The following is a 13515-nucleotide window of genomic DNA, read 5'->3' on the forward strand; positions in this document are numbered from 1 at the left end:
AAAATGGCTTAAGGACAACAAAGTCAAATATTGGAGTGGCTATCACAAAGCCCTGACCTCAATCCTATAGAACATTTGTGGCCAGAACTGAAAAAGTGTGTGCGAGCAAGGAGGCCTACACACGTGACTCAGTTACACCAGCTCTGTCAGGAGGAATGTGACAAAATTCACCCAACTTATTGTGGGAAGCTTGTGGAAGGCTACCAGAAACTTTTTACCTTTGTTAAACAATTTAAAGGCAATGCTACCAAATACTAATTGAGTGTATGTAAACTTCTGAACCACTGGGAATTTGATGAAATAAATAAATCATTCTCTCTACTATTATTCTGACATTTCACATTCTTTAAATAAAGTGGTGATCCTAACTGACCTAAGAGAGGGAATTTGTACTAGGATTAAATGTCAGTCATTGTGAAGTTTAAATGTATTTGGCTAAGGTGTATGTAAACTTCCAACTTCAACTGTACATTTAACAGTATTAAATCATATCGTCGGTAATTTGAAATACCCCGGTATAAACAGTATATCGCCCAAACCTTTCTCTCCTGCATGTGTTCTTTCTGTCTCTATCTGCTACCGTGGCCAACGTCCTTTTCTACTGTCCAATCTCCTTTTTAGTTTATGTTCTGTTTCGCTGTTACGGTATTGTCTTTCACCTTGTGGGACCATTGATAACGAACCGTTTGAATCAATAGATTGTGCGTCTGTGTTGTAGCACAGCCTATTGGTGGTACAATGAAACATGTCTGTTTGCATGGGCATCACACCCTTTACTGCCCTGTTTCTTCTTTTTGTGTGTGTGTGTGTGTCTGTCATTGTGTGTGTACATGTGTGTGTGTTAGTGTGTGCTAAAGTCATGAGCCTCATTATGTTGTTCTAATCTTTTTTCTGTATCTCACGGCCGCTGGCTGTGTTTTCCTTCTCCCCTGCTGTGAGGGTGGGTGGGTGTTTGTGGTGTGTGTGTACTTCTTGGGTCTTTAAAAAAAAAAATCTAATTAACTAGGCATGCCAGTCTGACTGTGTTAATGTCTCCTGTCTGTCTCCCTCCACAGCCCTCTGAGAAGTGTGGAGTCCTCAACGTCACCAAAATCACTGAGAATGGCAAGAAAGTCAGGTAAAACATACTGTACAAAGATCATATAGATTAGAAAACATTGTCATTATCTTATATGGAAGTAAGAGGACAATACAGCATCATACAGACAAACAAAACAATGCCATTGATTCTTTGTTGATATAATGGACCGACTGATGGTTGATAAATGCTTGTGTTGGAGCTAGAGTTGCAAAGGGAGGGTATCTCACTGGAAACGTTGTAAGTTTACCGGTAAACTATCAGAATTTTGGTATCTTTCAAAGATAGATTACATTCAATAACAAGACAGCTAGTGGCTGTTTTGGGTCATTTAGATTATCCCAGGTGTCTAGTAATATCTGGCCCTCTGTGTAAAATAATTTAAAGATGATTTAAAAAATAAATAAAATACAATGACAAAACTGTAAAGCGTCCTGAATATTAGGGCTGACCCCATTTAGTCGACTGGACGATTGTTTGGTCGATAGGCTGTTGGTCGACCGAGATTTCTATAGTCGAGCAGTAGCAAAAAAATGATCATAATAATGGTGTACAATGGTGTGATTTGCGCCTATCTGAGTGGACTGATCCATTGTGGAGGCTGTGGGGATGGCGCAGTCCATCTCTAAGATATGTGCGACTTAAATTGTATATGGTTATATTACGTAAGAACAATGGTGAAACACAAAAATGTTTTATATAATTTTATAACAAATGCGCTTTCTCCCGCGTTGGATAGTGGTCGCTGTCCACGGTTCTGAAACACATCAGTGTGCTGTTGAATTGGCACCTTTTCCTAGACCATGTGGCTATGTGCATAATGGCAAAGTTAAGCAACATGATGGTGTTGAGAACAATGCGGCGGAGGCAGCAGCAGAGTTAGGACATGAGAAAACAGGCCTTGCCTTACTTGTCTAAGAAAAGGGAGAGAGGAAACCCAAACTTAATTAGGTCTTTAAATGTTTTTCTTTAACCTTGATTTAACTAGGCAAGTCAGTTAAGAACAAATTCTTATTTACAGTGGTGGCCTATTTTAGTTATTCAAGTTAACATTGCCAAAGTTACGATAGATTATCATATATTTTCTGTTAATTACCAAAATGATTGAAGATTCCGGTAGCTTTGCAACACTAGTTGGGACTGGTTGATAAATAGTTGTGTTGTGATGTGGTTTATAAAGGGTTGTGTTGTGATGGTTGATAAATAGATGTGACGTGGTTTATGGTTGATAAATGGTTGTGTTCTGACATGGTTGATGGTTTTATAAAGGGTTGTATTTTGATGGTTGATTTAAATAGATGTGACGTGGTTTATGGTTGATAAATGGTTGTGTTCTGACATGGTTGATGGTTTTATAAAGGGTTGTATTGTGATGGTTGATTTAAATAGATGTGACGTGGTTTATGGTTGATAAATGGTTGTGTTGTGACGTGGTTCTAACAGGAAGAACTGGACATCTTCGTGGACAGTACTCCAGGGCTCCTCACTGCTCTTCGCTAAAGGACAGGGGAGTGGCACCAGCTGGGTACGTACCCCATCAGCCGCCTTGTTAGGAACCACCTTGGGTTAAAACAGAGTTTTACAGCTGACTTCAGTTAATTAAAATTTAAATAAAAAAAATTAGAGCTGAATATCTCCCCTACTTTTCCAATAACCTGCAGGAGTTTTTCACCTCAAGGAGAGGGTGGCAGTGCCTAAGAACGACCTGGTTTGCTGTCTATCTCCAGTTAGTAGTAGTGCTAGTGCACCATAGGTCTTTCGATCTGTTCTGTTTCCCTTGTCCCTTCTTCTTTCATCTGTCTGTGACTCTATATTTCTCATTTGCCATCCTCCTCTCCTCTTACTCTATTATTTTCCTCTCCTTCTTCCTTTCCTCTCCTCATCCAAAGCCGCACTACCGTAGTGGCTCCATCCCTGAGCTGCTGCTCACTCTGCTGGCCAACTGGAAGCGTTCGGTCAAGCCCTGCCCAGCTGTCTCCTATGTCCACTCTGTCCATGGGCGTGCCCCAGCTGCCACTGTATGTCTCCTCTGTCCCTGTGCATGTGTTCCATTTGTCCCCCTGCCTGTCCGTCATGCTCACACTATCCCCTCGCCCTATCCCCTGCCTGCTACTCATAACCTAGCCTGATTGGTTGACCAAGGGATGTAGGGGGATGCGTTTCCTCTGGGTCCCCCGCCCTCCTATTTCTATGGGCACCATCACTGTTCATGACACAAACTGTTCACACCCCTTTTGTTGGTGGAGATCATTTTGCAGGTTTAAAGCTTATTTTTTAGCAATTCTATACATTTTGCCATGTCTAATGTGTATTCATATGATATTTGAGCGATAAAAAAAAACCGAATATCTATGGGCCAAAAAAATTTTTTTATTAACATTTTTTTTTACCTGACATGGGCTAGTAAATCTGAACATTTCAGACAAGTTATAAATAGCTCTCTAAGGTAATCCCCCCCCCCTTTGTGCCCCACAGTTTGGGAAACACTGGCCTAGATAGAGGTGTTGTTGATAAGCATACAATACTAACCTACTGAGTACAAAAAAACTAAACAAAAAAAAAGTACTAAATGTTCAGCTTGCAACACAGTGGTGTGAATAAGATCGCCCGTGGTTTATCTTCAAGTCAACGTAGCGGTTAATAACGGCGTGTAACTATAACACAGTAACTTGTAACACTGCTTTGGTTGTTTTTAATGCAACTTGAAATAACAACTGTGTGAAAAATACTCATGAAAGATTTACCGCTATTACTATCCTTGAGTTGGAAACCCAGCTCTCATCTGATTTGTCTGAATGTTGAATTATTTCCTTGTAGAAGTTTGTGGGTAACCAGTCGAAGCCGGAGTTCACTGTGGATCTCAGAGGGGGGTCAGTTGATTGGGCATCCAAGGATAAGTCAAGCAAGAAGCACGTCATTGAACTGAAGACCCGTCAGGGGACGGAGCTGCTGATCCAATCAGAGATTGACAGCGTCATCAACGACTGGTACCGAGCCCTGACAGACACCATCAGCACACATGTGAGTGGACCTCTCTCTTCAGTCCAGAGCTTAGTAACTACCACACCTATAACATAATCAAATCCTGCACTAACTTGCTCTGTTTAGATGTCTGTCAGAGGGACTAGTAAAGTACAGTACAAGCCAATGATGCTTTAGAATCTCTGTAATGAGGGTCTTCTGAATATTCAATTATTTTTATCTGTTCAGTTCCGCATCCCTCCAATAGAGGGTAGAACTGGTCCAGGTTGACTTCCCTAACGGAAGTTGTGTGTGTGTGTGCGTGTGCGTGTGGGGACAGGCATGGGAGTCAGATGAGGCCATAGAGGAGGACATGCCTGAGTCCCCCGGGGCAGAGAAACAAGACAAGGAGAAGGACCACCGAGACTCCAAGAAAAACAGAGGTGCCTTGACTAAATACGCTGTGAGAGGGTGTGTTTGTGCGTGTTTTTTAGTGATCTTAGAAGGTATTGTCACCAAATGCCCTCTTGGTACCTGTGTTTAGACATTTTTCCTTCCATATGGTTTCAGCGATGAAGACGTCTATAAGTATGGACTCCACTGACCAGAAAAAGACTAGAGTGAAGCTGAAGAAGTTCCTGACCCGCCGACCCACCTACCAGGCCGTCAAGGACAAGGGATACATTAAAGGTGTGGACGGAGATTTGGTTATGGGTTCCCGAGAATGGACCTACTGCTGTCCTCAACTAGAGGAAGCTAAACGCAGTGATAAAACCCTTGGTCACGAAACATTGTAAGTTGACGTCTCTCCGTGTTGTTTCTCAGACCAGGTGTTTGGCTGCAGTCTGAGCAGCCTGTGTCAGAGGGAGAACACGTCAGTGCCCAACTTTGTCACCACGTGCATCGACCACGTGGAGACCACAGGTACGAACGAGCCATACATCTCTGTTCCTTTGTCTGTTCCCTCTCTCTGTCTTTTGAGTTATGATTAGAATTTTTTCAGAGATGAGATGTCAAGATTTTTGTACTGATGATTGTGTGCTGAGTCACAAACACGAGTTCTAATGCCTCTCTCTCCCCTCTCTCCTCTCTCTCTCTCTCTTCTCTTCAGGTCTGAGTATAGATGGCATATACAGAGTGAGTGGGAATCTAGCTGTGATACAGAAGCTGCGCTTCGCTGTGAATCACGGTAGGGCTTAACTCCCTTCAATGATATGATGTTATAGCTTTTTCCACTAGCTTTGGTACATGGTTAGTGACATAGGTACTGGAGGTATAGTCATTTTGTAAAGAGGTTTGGGTGTCAGTCAGTCCAACATTAACTTGTGTTGTGACTCTCAATTCTTGAACAGACCATGATCTCTTGTCTTAAAAGCTGTGTCTCTATATCCTAGATGAACAGTTAGAACTGGAGGACAGTAAGTGGGAGGACATCCACGTCACCACGGGAGCCCTGAAGATGTTCTTCAGAGAGCTGCCTGAACCTCTCTTCACCTACGACTCCTTCAACGACTTTATCAACGCCATCAGTGAGTAGTAACACACTTAACTACACTGTAGCGTACTTTACTATGTTGTACTTTACTGTGTTGTATAACCCTGTACTTTACTGTGTTGTATAACCCTGTACTTTACTGTGTTGTATAACCCTGTACTTTACTGTGTTGTATAACCCTGTACTTTACTGTGTTGTCTAACCCTGTACTTTACTGTGTTGTATAACCCTGCACTTTACTGTGTTGTATAACCCTGCACTTTACTGTGTTGTATAACCCTGTACTTTACTGTGTGCTTGTCCTACTGAGCCACTGTTTCTAATAGTTACATTAAGGTTTGATGGTTCACCTAAAGACAATGTCCATTAAGACGTTGACTTCATGCTCAATTTACCACATGGTTTAAGTGATTCCAAATATTTGCTGTTTGAAATGTGTCCACAAGACGGCGCCCTTATCATTTGAATTCACCCTATTCAATTAGGATAATGTAAATCAGGGTTCAAAGACGGTAAAAGAGGCAGTGCTGTATCATGAGTACAGTCACAAGTAAACAGCATTGTTTTATTTACCTGTGACTGTCTGTATTAATGATACAGCACTGCCCCGTGTGCTTTATTGGTTTTACTAAACTATTACCAACATATTCAAATAACAATGAATTAAACAGTTTCATTAAAATGTTATTTTGACAAGTTAGTTGTTTTGCTCATGTTGCTACAGACATGTTGTCCGTTCTAAACAAAATGTTTGCTATGCAGGCTGGGTAATGTTATTGTCACTAGCCAACTTCAGCTAACTGAGTCACGCCAAACATTGAACCTGGAATGACAGCACACGAGCTGCATTTTAGTTTGTTTGAACTTTTTTTTCTATTTGCATTTACTTGGATATGTCCAGGATAATGAAGATGCGTGATTTCGCCTGGCTCAGAAAAAAAATGGTCTCGTCTGGGCACCGTTTACTCTCTATGGTACAGAGATGGAAATTCCAAAGTGAAACATTGTTTCTGTGGTCGGACAGGGAGACAGCGAGGCTTAATATTAACCCCTGCTGTACCAACCTAAATGTTAGGCTGGAAGCAAGGGGAAATAATTTGTGAGTTGAGATCAACACAAGAGATGATTCATACAGAAACATGAGCATGATATTATTATGAGATGCAGTGATAATTGTCAGATGGAACTGTAAGCAGGCCTAGTGTGCCTGTGAAAGCCATTACAACACGACTAGGAACGCTGCTTGTCCAATCAGCATCCAGGGTCCAAACAACCAGTTTTATAATGGAGAGATACAGTAGCAGTCAAAAGTTTGGACACACCTCCTCATTCAAGGGTTTTGCTTTATTTTGTAGAGGCCAGGTCATCTGATGCAGCACTCCATCACTCTCCTTCTTGGTCAAATAGCCCTTACACAGCCTGGAGGTGTGTTTTGGGTCATTGTCCTGTTGACAAACAAATGATAGTCCCACTAAGCAAAAACCAAAAGGAATGGCATATTGCTGCCTTGAATTCTAAATAAATCACTGACAGTGTCACCATTAATGCACCGTCACACCTCCTCCATGCTTCACGGTGGGAACCACACGAGGAGATCATCCGTTCACTTACGCTGCGTCTCACAACGACACGGCGGTTTGAACCAAATATCATAAAATTGGACTCAACAGACTAAAGGACAGATTTCCACCGGTCTAATGTCCATTGCTCATGTTTCTTGGCCCAAGCAAGTCTCTTCTTCTTATTGGTGTCCTTTAGTAGTGGTTTCTTTGCAGCAATTCGACCATGGAGGCTTGATTCACGCAGTCTCCTCTGAACAGTTGATGTTGAGATGTGTCTGTTACTTTGCATTTATTTGGGCTGCAATCTGAGGTGTAGTTTACTCTAATGAACTTATCCTCTGCAGCAGAGGTAACTCTGGGTCTTCCTTTCCTGTGGCAGTCCTCATGAGAGCCAGTTTCATCATAGCGCTTGATGGTTTTTGCGACTGCACTTGAAGAAACTTTCAAAGTTCTTGAAATTTTCTACATTGACTGACCTTCATGTCTTAAAGTAATGATAGACTGTTGTTTCTTTTTTCTTATTTGAGCTGTTCTTGCCATAATATAGACTTGGTGTTTTACCAAATAGGGCTATCTTCTGTATACCGCCCCTACCTTGTCACACCATAACTGATTGTCTCAAATGCATTAAGAAGGAAAGAAATTCCACACATTAACTTTTAACAAGACACACCTGTTAATTGAAATGCATTCCAGGTGACTACCTCATGAAGCTGGTTGAGAGAATGCCAAGAGTGTGCAAAGCTGTCAAGGCAAAGGGTGGCTACTTTGAAGACTCTCAAATATAAAATATATTTTGATTTGTTTAATACATTTTTGGTTACTACATGATTTCTACAATGTAGAAAACAGTAAAAAATTAAAGCCCTGGAATGAGTAGGTGTGTCCAAACTTTTGACTGGTACTGTAATTGTGTTCGTTTACAAATGTAAACAAGGTTTAAAATGATTGTTTTAGTCAAATGGTATCAGTTTATGATTCTTACAGTCAATTTGAAGTCTAACAATTATTTGTAATTTATGTTCTAGCCCCCTGACCATCCTCTCAAGAAAAAGTCTAGTTAATGATCCCTGATGTAAATGTGTTTTTCCTTATGCAGTGAAACTAATGGTGTCGTTTTACCTTTCACTCTCTTCCAGAATGCTCGGATTACAAGCAGCGAGTAAACTCAATAAAAGACTTAATCAAGCAGTTGCCAAAACCGAATCACGACACAATGCAATGCCTCTTCAAACATCTCAGAAGGTAAAGCAAAAAGCATGCTACATTTTGGCTAGGCTGCGATATTACCCAAAGTATTTTTTATCACAATTTGCATGTGATGTTTTTCAAATACTAGCAGTAGCTTACATAATAGATGTACAGTTTTGTCTCGTGTACCTGAACCCTTTGTTGACCAACCAACATATGTATTGTGTTTCCTAAATGATAGGCCTATCTCACCATAACGGATCAAAGGGCAGGTGGAGAAAATGTCAGATGTGCTGGTCCATCTTTAGCCCAATGGCCTGTCTAAATTGGGGGGGGGGGGGGGGGGGGGTTACTCCTTCTAGTCCGTCCCTGTATCTCACTCTGTCCTCTCCTTCCTGTCTCTCCAGGGTGATTGACCATGGAGAGGCCAACCGAATGACGACCCAGAGCGTAGCGATCGTCTTCGGCCCTACCCTGCTCAGACCTGAGACCGAGACTGGGAACATCGCTGTTCACATGGTATATCAGAACCAGATTGTTGAGCTCATCTTACTGGAGTATGAGAACATCTTCGGCAGGTAGAAAAGAAACACCTGATGAAGAGGCCTGTGAGAGAAAGAGGATGGTCTGGTGACTGGTCGAACCCAACACTGCTTATTTTTGTGACTGAAACATTGCTGCTGTGGACCAAGCAATTTAAAGAAAGAAAAACTAAAATGTAATTATTGTTCATTTGATAAAAAGATTAATAAAGGAAGCTAGTGAATGACTTTGCACTTACCCTTTTGAGAGAGCTAAGTATGATGTAAATAAACACAGATTTCATTCACTTTGGTTACAATGCCTGCTGTGAGTAGCAGGGCGGATCCATTGCTTCAGGAGGAGGGTGTTGATTGGTTGGTTTGTTGGTTGGTGAGCTGGCTGGATCGTGTCGTCATTGCCGTGACAATGGACGGAGTGCAGTGTGAATGGCGTGGATGGATCTCCCTTGATGTGATGTGATCCAGTGGATTTGAGTATTCAGGGTATAACTGTTTTACACTGGATTCCTATGGCCAGCATTAAGAACAGACAACATACAACAAGAGCTTGGTGAATAAGACTTTCATTGTTTTGAACTGGAGTGGAACTGAAGAGGAGTATTATGGGATACATTCACGTGGCCCGCCGGAGTGACTTCCTCCTTTCTCTGATGACGTCGCAACACATCAGCCGGGCACAGCCCACTCCAGATCATTCAAACAGCAACAACTACCCACTGAATGAATGGCTGGGTGGTCTCTCCCTCAATGTCAAATCAATGGACGCCCATATCCTGCTACTACCATGTGTTATAGCAAAGACCAAGCTTGGTTGTGTGTAATTAAGACTACTCTCATTGCTTTGTGTTGGAAAAAATATTACGCTTAACCTCTGAACTGTATATTCTCAGTTTTGTGAAACATTGACCATGTTACTGCCACACCTGCAGTCATGAGTCATGACCACAGTAAAATTCCACGTGACAATTGAGTCACAGTAATCTCCTTTTGTGCACTCTGGACATGCTTTGGTAGTACCCAACGTGCAAACTACCATCTGGTCCTAATGGCCTGGTACTCTGGGCTCTATTGTCCCTCAAACCACTCTGACCTTAATGCAAATTACATTTAAATATCACATCAAACACTTATCATCAAAACAGCAGGCCTATACAGTGTAAAACTCACCTCACTGTGATGATCAATTTGAAGAAAGAAGTTCAACAGCCGGTTGAAACATTGTAGAACATGGTTGGTTTGGATGTTGTTTCAAAGCTTAACACAACGAAATGGCCACCGCTTTCAAAGGTGATGATTCATTCTAAACATCCATATGCATATTAGAGCTTATGCATATTCTTATGAGCCCAAGGCCCCCCCCCCCTAAAAATTATGATTCTGCTGTTATACAATTCATAGCCTACCACATATTACCATGGCAGAAAAACATAAAACAAAAGTGATTTAAGATGTATTTGGTACATAATTGGTCTAGCCTTTTGAGTGTGGACTGTGTTATTATGTATACTGAATAGGACTGGTTACCTAATGCTAAGCTCCAACATGTATATCCATGAGTCTGGGAGAGAACGTGTTGGTTCATTGATTGGGCAGGGCGGTTTAGTCTACAATTATTGATTTTGTATTTGATTTTGAATAGCCTAGTAATAGGGATTTTTTTTTACAAATATTTCATAATTCATTGGGTGACACATTACCTTTAGCTATACAGAATATCTCACCACCATGCATTTCCATCTCCTCTCTCTTCTTTATTAATTTCTCGAGCGCGCAGACAGTTTAGGGAAATATGTTTCGTTGCGATGTTCTCGAACAGATTTCACTTGGTTTACCAAATCAAGCACTAGGTAGCTGCAGGAACAAGGTTGGAGACCCAATGCCGTACAGTGTTTGGGCGGAATGTCACCTATCGGGCAGCGAGAGCATGCTCCTCAAACAGTGGTTGATGCGTGTAGAGGAATACGTGTTTTTATTTGTTTCTCAGCTGCTCATATTAAGCACAATTCCGCTATAAAAACCGAAGTAGCCTACAAAACGGACCGTCGGGAAAGCGCGCTGCCTCCGCTGTTCAAGTGCGTACAGATGACACGTCTTTTTTTCCCTGTTCCTGTTCCTGCCCATTTAATAATGGGCCATTCTAAATCGGAACTAATTTGACATATTGGTCAAGACAAGATTAAACTGAGAATAGTCTGATGGGTGAAAATATAAGCATTTGATGGGAGAACAGCTGTGCAGTCTGAGGCAAGGAACAGAGCAAGCTTTTCTCCAATCATCAATTAGTCGCGTCATGCACCCCATACATGTTTTGATTTCTAAGTCATTCTAAGGTTTGTATCATTCACAGCTGAAGTTGCCAAATAACTAGCATAATCTAGCATATAGGACCAGTTTCAAATGATCACTTTTATGCTCAACATAGACATTTCATATGCGCACTCGCGCCGTAATGGGAAATATGTTATATTTTATTCAGCTAAGTTCAATTATACTATTCTTACTATACAATCAAATAAAATACTAGCATGGGACTTATAACCATATATTGTCAGATAATTGGACAAGCCTACAGCCTATGTCATAGAGCATAGCCAGATAACTCAAATATATTTTCTACATATATTTCTTTAGATCTGACTAAATTAAATAATGAATTTGTGATGGTGTATATAAAATTTATCTATTAGGCTTTTTTTTATGTCGATGTTCCAAAGGCATGCATTAGCCAGCGGCTTGTAGGCTGGAGGCCTGGAGATGCTAATTGAGTTGTATGTTAATTACCGGTCAATTACCATGAGACGGGGCAGTCTTTTGCTTGATAACAACCGTCTGACAAAATTTCATGACCGCCACAGCCCCTACCTCTGACTTCTGTGATGTTATTGTATGTGCAGCATAAAGCCCCAGTGGCATGGATGAATACAGAATCAGTATTAAATATGGGGTCTCTTGGAGGGGACCCCTGGATCAACTGGATGGGACATTACTCATATGTATTGCTTATATTTCCCCTACTTTTATAATGACAAAATAATTCACCATAAAATTCATTCCAGGGAAATGAACTGGACCCCCCCCCCCCCCCCCCCCCCCCCGCAGATCTACCCTTTGACCCCAGTGAAATCATCAACAGTGGTCAGTATATCACATGACTGGCTTTGGAAAACATCCAAACAAACCTGTATTTGTTGGGCTTAAACAGTAAATAAACTGCTTTATGTTATGATGAACAATAAGCTGAAGACTCTCTGTCCCAAATGGCATCCTATTCCCTATGTAGTGCACTTGTTTTGCCCAGGTCCCAAATGGATCAGATCAAATGTAGTGCACTATAGAGGGAATAGGGAGCCATTTAGGATGTAGCCTAAGATCATCCCTAATGTGTACAGATGTGTGTCATTGTGAAGTCTAATGTGCTTGGTATGGTAGGCCTCTGCTAGTGACAGGCCTTCATATTTGTAAAGTGGACATGTAAGTAAAAGTGTTGAGTGGCGATTCCCTCCCTTTCTCCCTCTCTTCCTTTCTTCTCTCGTGTCATGGAGTTACTGCAAACAGGATAAGAGAGATGAGGATGCCAGGGAATAGCAGTCACCCCTAGCATTACTTTTTCAGATCAATTTTTGCATCCCAAATGGCACTCTATTCCCTATTTAGGGAGCTAGTCCTCAGTGCCTGCTTTATAATCCCTCTGCTTACCTAAGCTAATATGAACTGGACTGGGCCTAGAGAGAAAATTATACTGGAAAAATAGTATTACATTCAATTAAAGTTGATTGCAATGGAAGGTAGAACACAAAAAAAGTCTCTGAATATTATGTACAGTAACCTACATAAAAAAATTGTCATTGTTCAAAGTCCCTTATAGTAATTCAAGTATGTATGCTTTGATGGTGAGTGGTTGGTTCAAGTGAAATATCACCACATGATTTTGTAAATCTGAATTGTCCACAAAAATACATACAGTATTGATCCTTACAAAAGAGGAAGTGGTTTTGAAAGTGTATCTGGATTTTGGCGCATGGTCAGTTGCACATTTTGAATGTACTTTTCAGACCAACTACTGTTTGTGACATTGTTATGTCTAATAAAAAAAAAAACTAAATGGGACAGACTCAACAGTGTAACTTTTTCACTTTCTGTTAAGGGTGGTAAAGGATAACACTAGTGACTCACTACTGTACAGTCATATACGTAACAAGTCTGTCTGATCCTCTGCCTTCTTGGGACACGTCTCCCTCGTAAGAGATGTTTCTTACCTCAATGGGATCGACCTGTATAAAGGCGAAATAAATCCATTGCAGGTAAACTGGGCCAGAACTGGACTAATAGACACAATATGCCGACGAACGTTTGAGAGCAGCAGGTGGACCTTCTATATCGGCTCTGACCAGAACATCAGTCGATAAAGAAACATGTGAGTCTGCTTTCTAGGCGTCTCAATTAGCATCCCAATCAACAGCAGCTAATTGTCTCTATGCTACAGTGAACATCTCATTGACAGCTAATGGGACTTCACACAATTATAATTTAACCATGACTCGTGAATCACACATTTAATAACCATTATGTCTGAGTCCCAAATGAGACTCTATTCCCTATGTAGTGCGCTACTTCTGACCAAGCCCCATAGAGCTCTGGTCCAAAGTAATATACAGAATAGGGTCTCATTTGGGGATACAGGCTGTC

At 41.2% G+C, this 13515-nt stretch overlaps 1 protein-coding gene across 4 annotated transcripts in view; it reads left to right on the plus strand.

Annotated features, from left to right (window-relative positions):
• LOC109908737 (rho GTPase-activating protein 12) overlaps nt 1-12936 on the plus strand; it is a 101342-nt gene extending 88406 nt beyond the window's left edge. For 2 of the 4 annotated variants that reach the window (XM_020507398.2, XM_020507399.2), the window contains 11 exons: nt 1056-1117; nt 2522-2603; nt 2968-3096; nt 3896-4099; nt 4380-4482; nt 4610-4729; nt 4865-4963; nt 5151-5228; nt 5434-5568; nt 8236-8341; nt 8695-12936. In XM_020507398.2, the coding sequence (XP_020362987.1) occupies nt 1056-1117; nt 2522-2603; nt 2968-3096; nt 3896-4099; nt 4380-4482; nt 4610-4729; nt 4865-4963; nt 5151-5228; nt 5434-5568; nt 8236-8341; nt 8695-8869 (1293 nt within the window). In that variant the 3' untranslated portion in view covers nt 8870-12936. The remainder of the gene's footprint in view (nt 1-1055; nt 1118-2521; nt 2604-2967; nt 3097-3895; nt 4100-4379; nt 4483-4609; nt 4730-4864; nt 4964-5150; nt 5229-5433; nt 5569-8235; nt 8342-8694) is intronic. The other 2 variants (XM_020507401.2, XM_031796340.1) reach the window with 1 other exon arrangement.
• The last annotated feature ends 579 nt before the right edge of the window (nt 12937-13515 follow it).

The sequence above is a fragment of the Oncorhynchus kisutch genome, linkage group LG18, assembly GCF_002021735.2.
Source record: "Oncorhynchus kisutch isolate 150728-3 linkage group LG18, Okis_V2, whole genome shotgun sequence".
Taxonomy (NCBI): domain Eukaryota; kingdom Metazoa; phylum Chordata; class Actinopteri; order Salmoniformes; family Salmonidae; genus Oncorhynchus; species Oncorhynchus kisutch.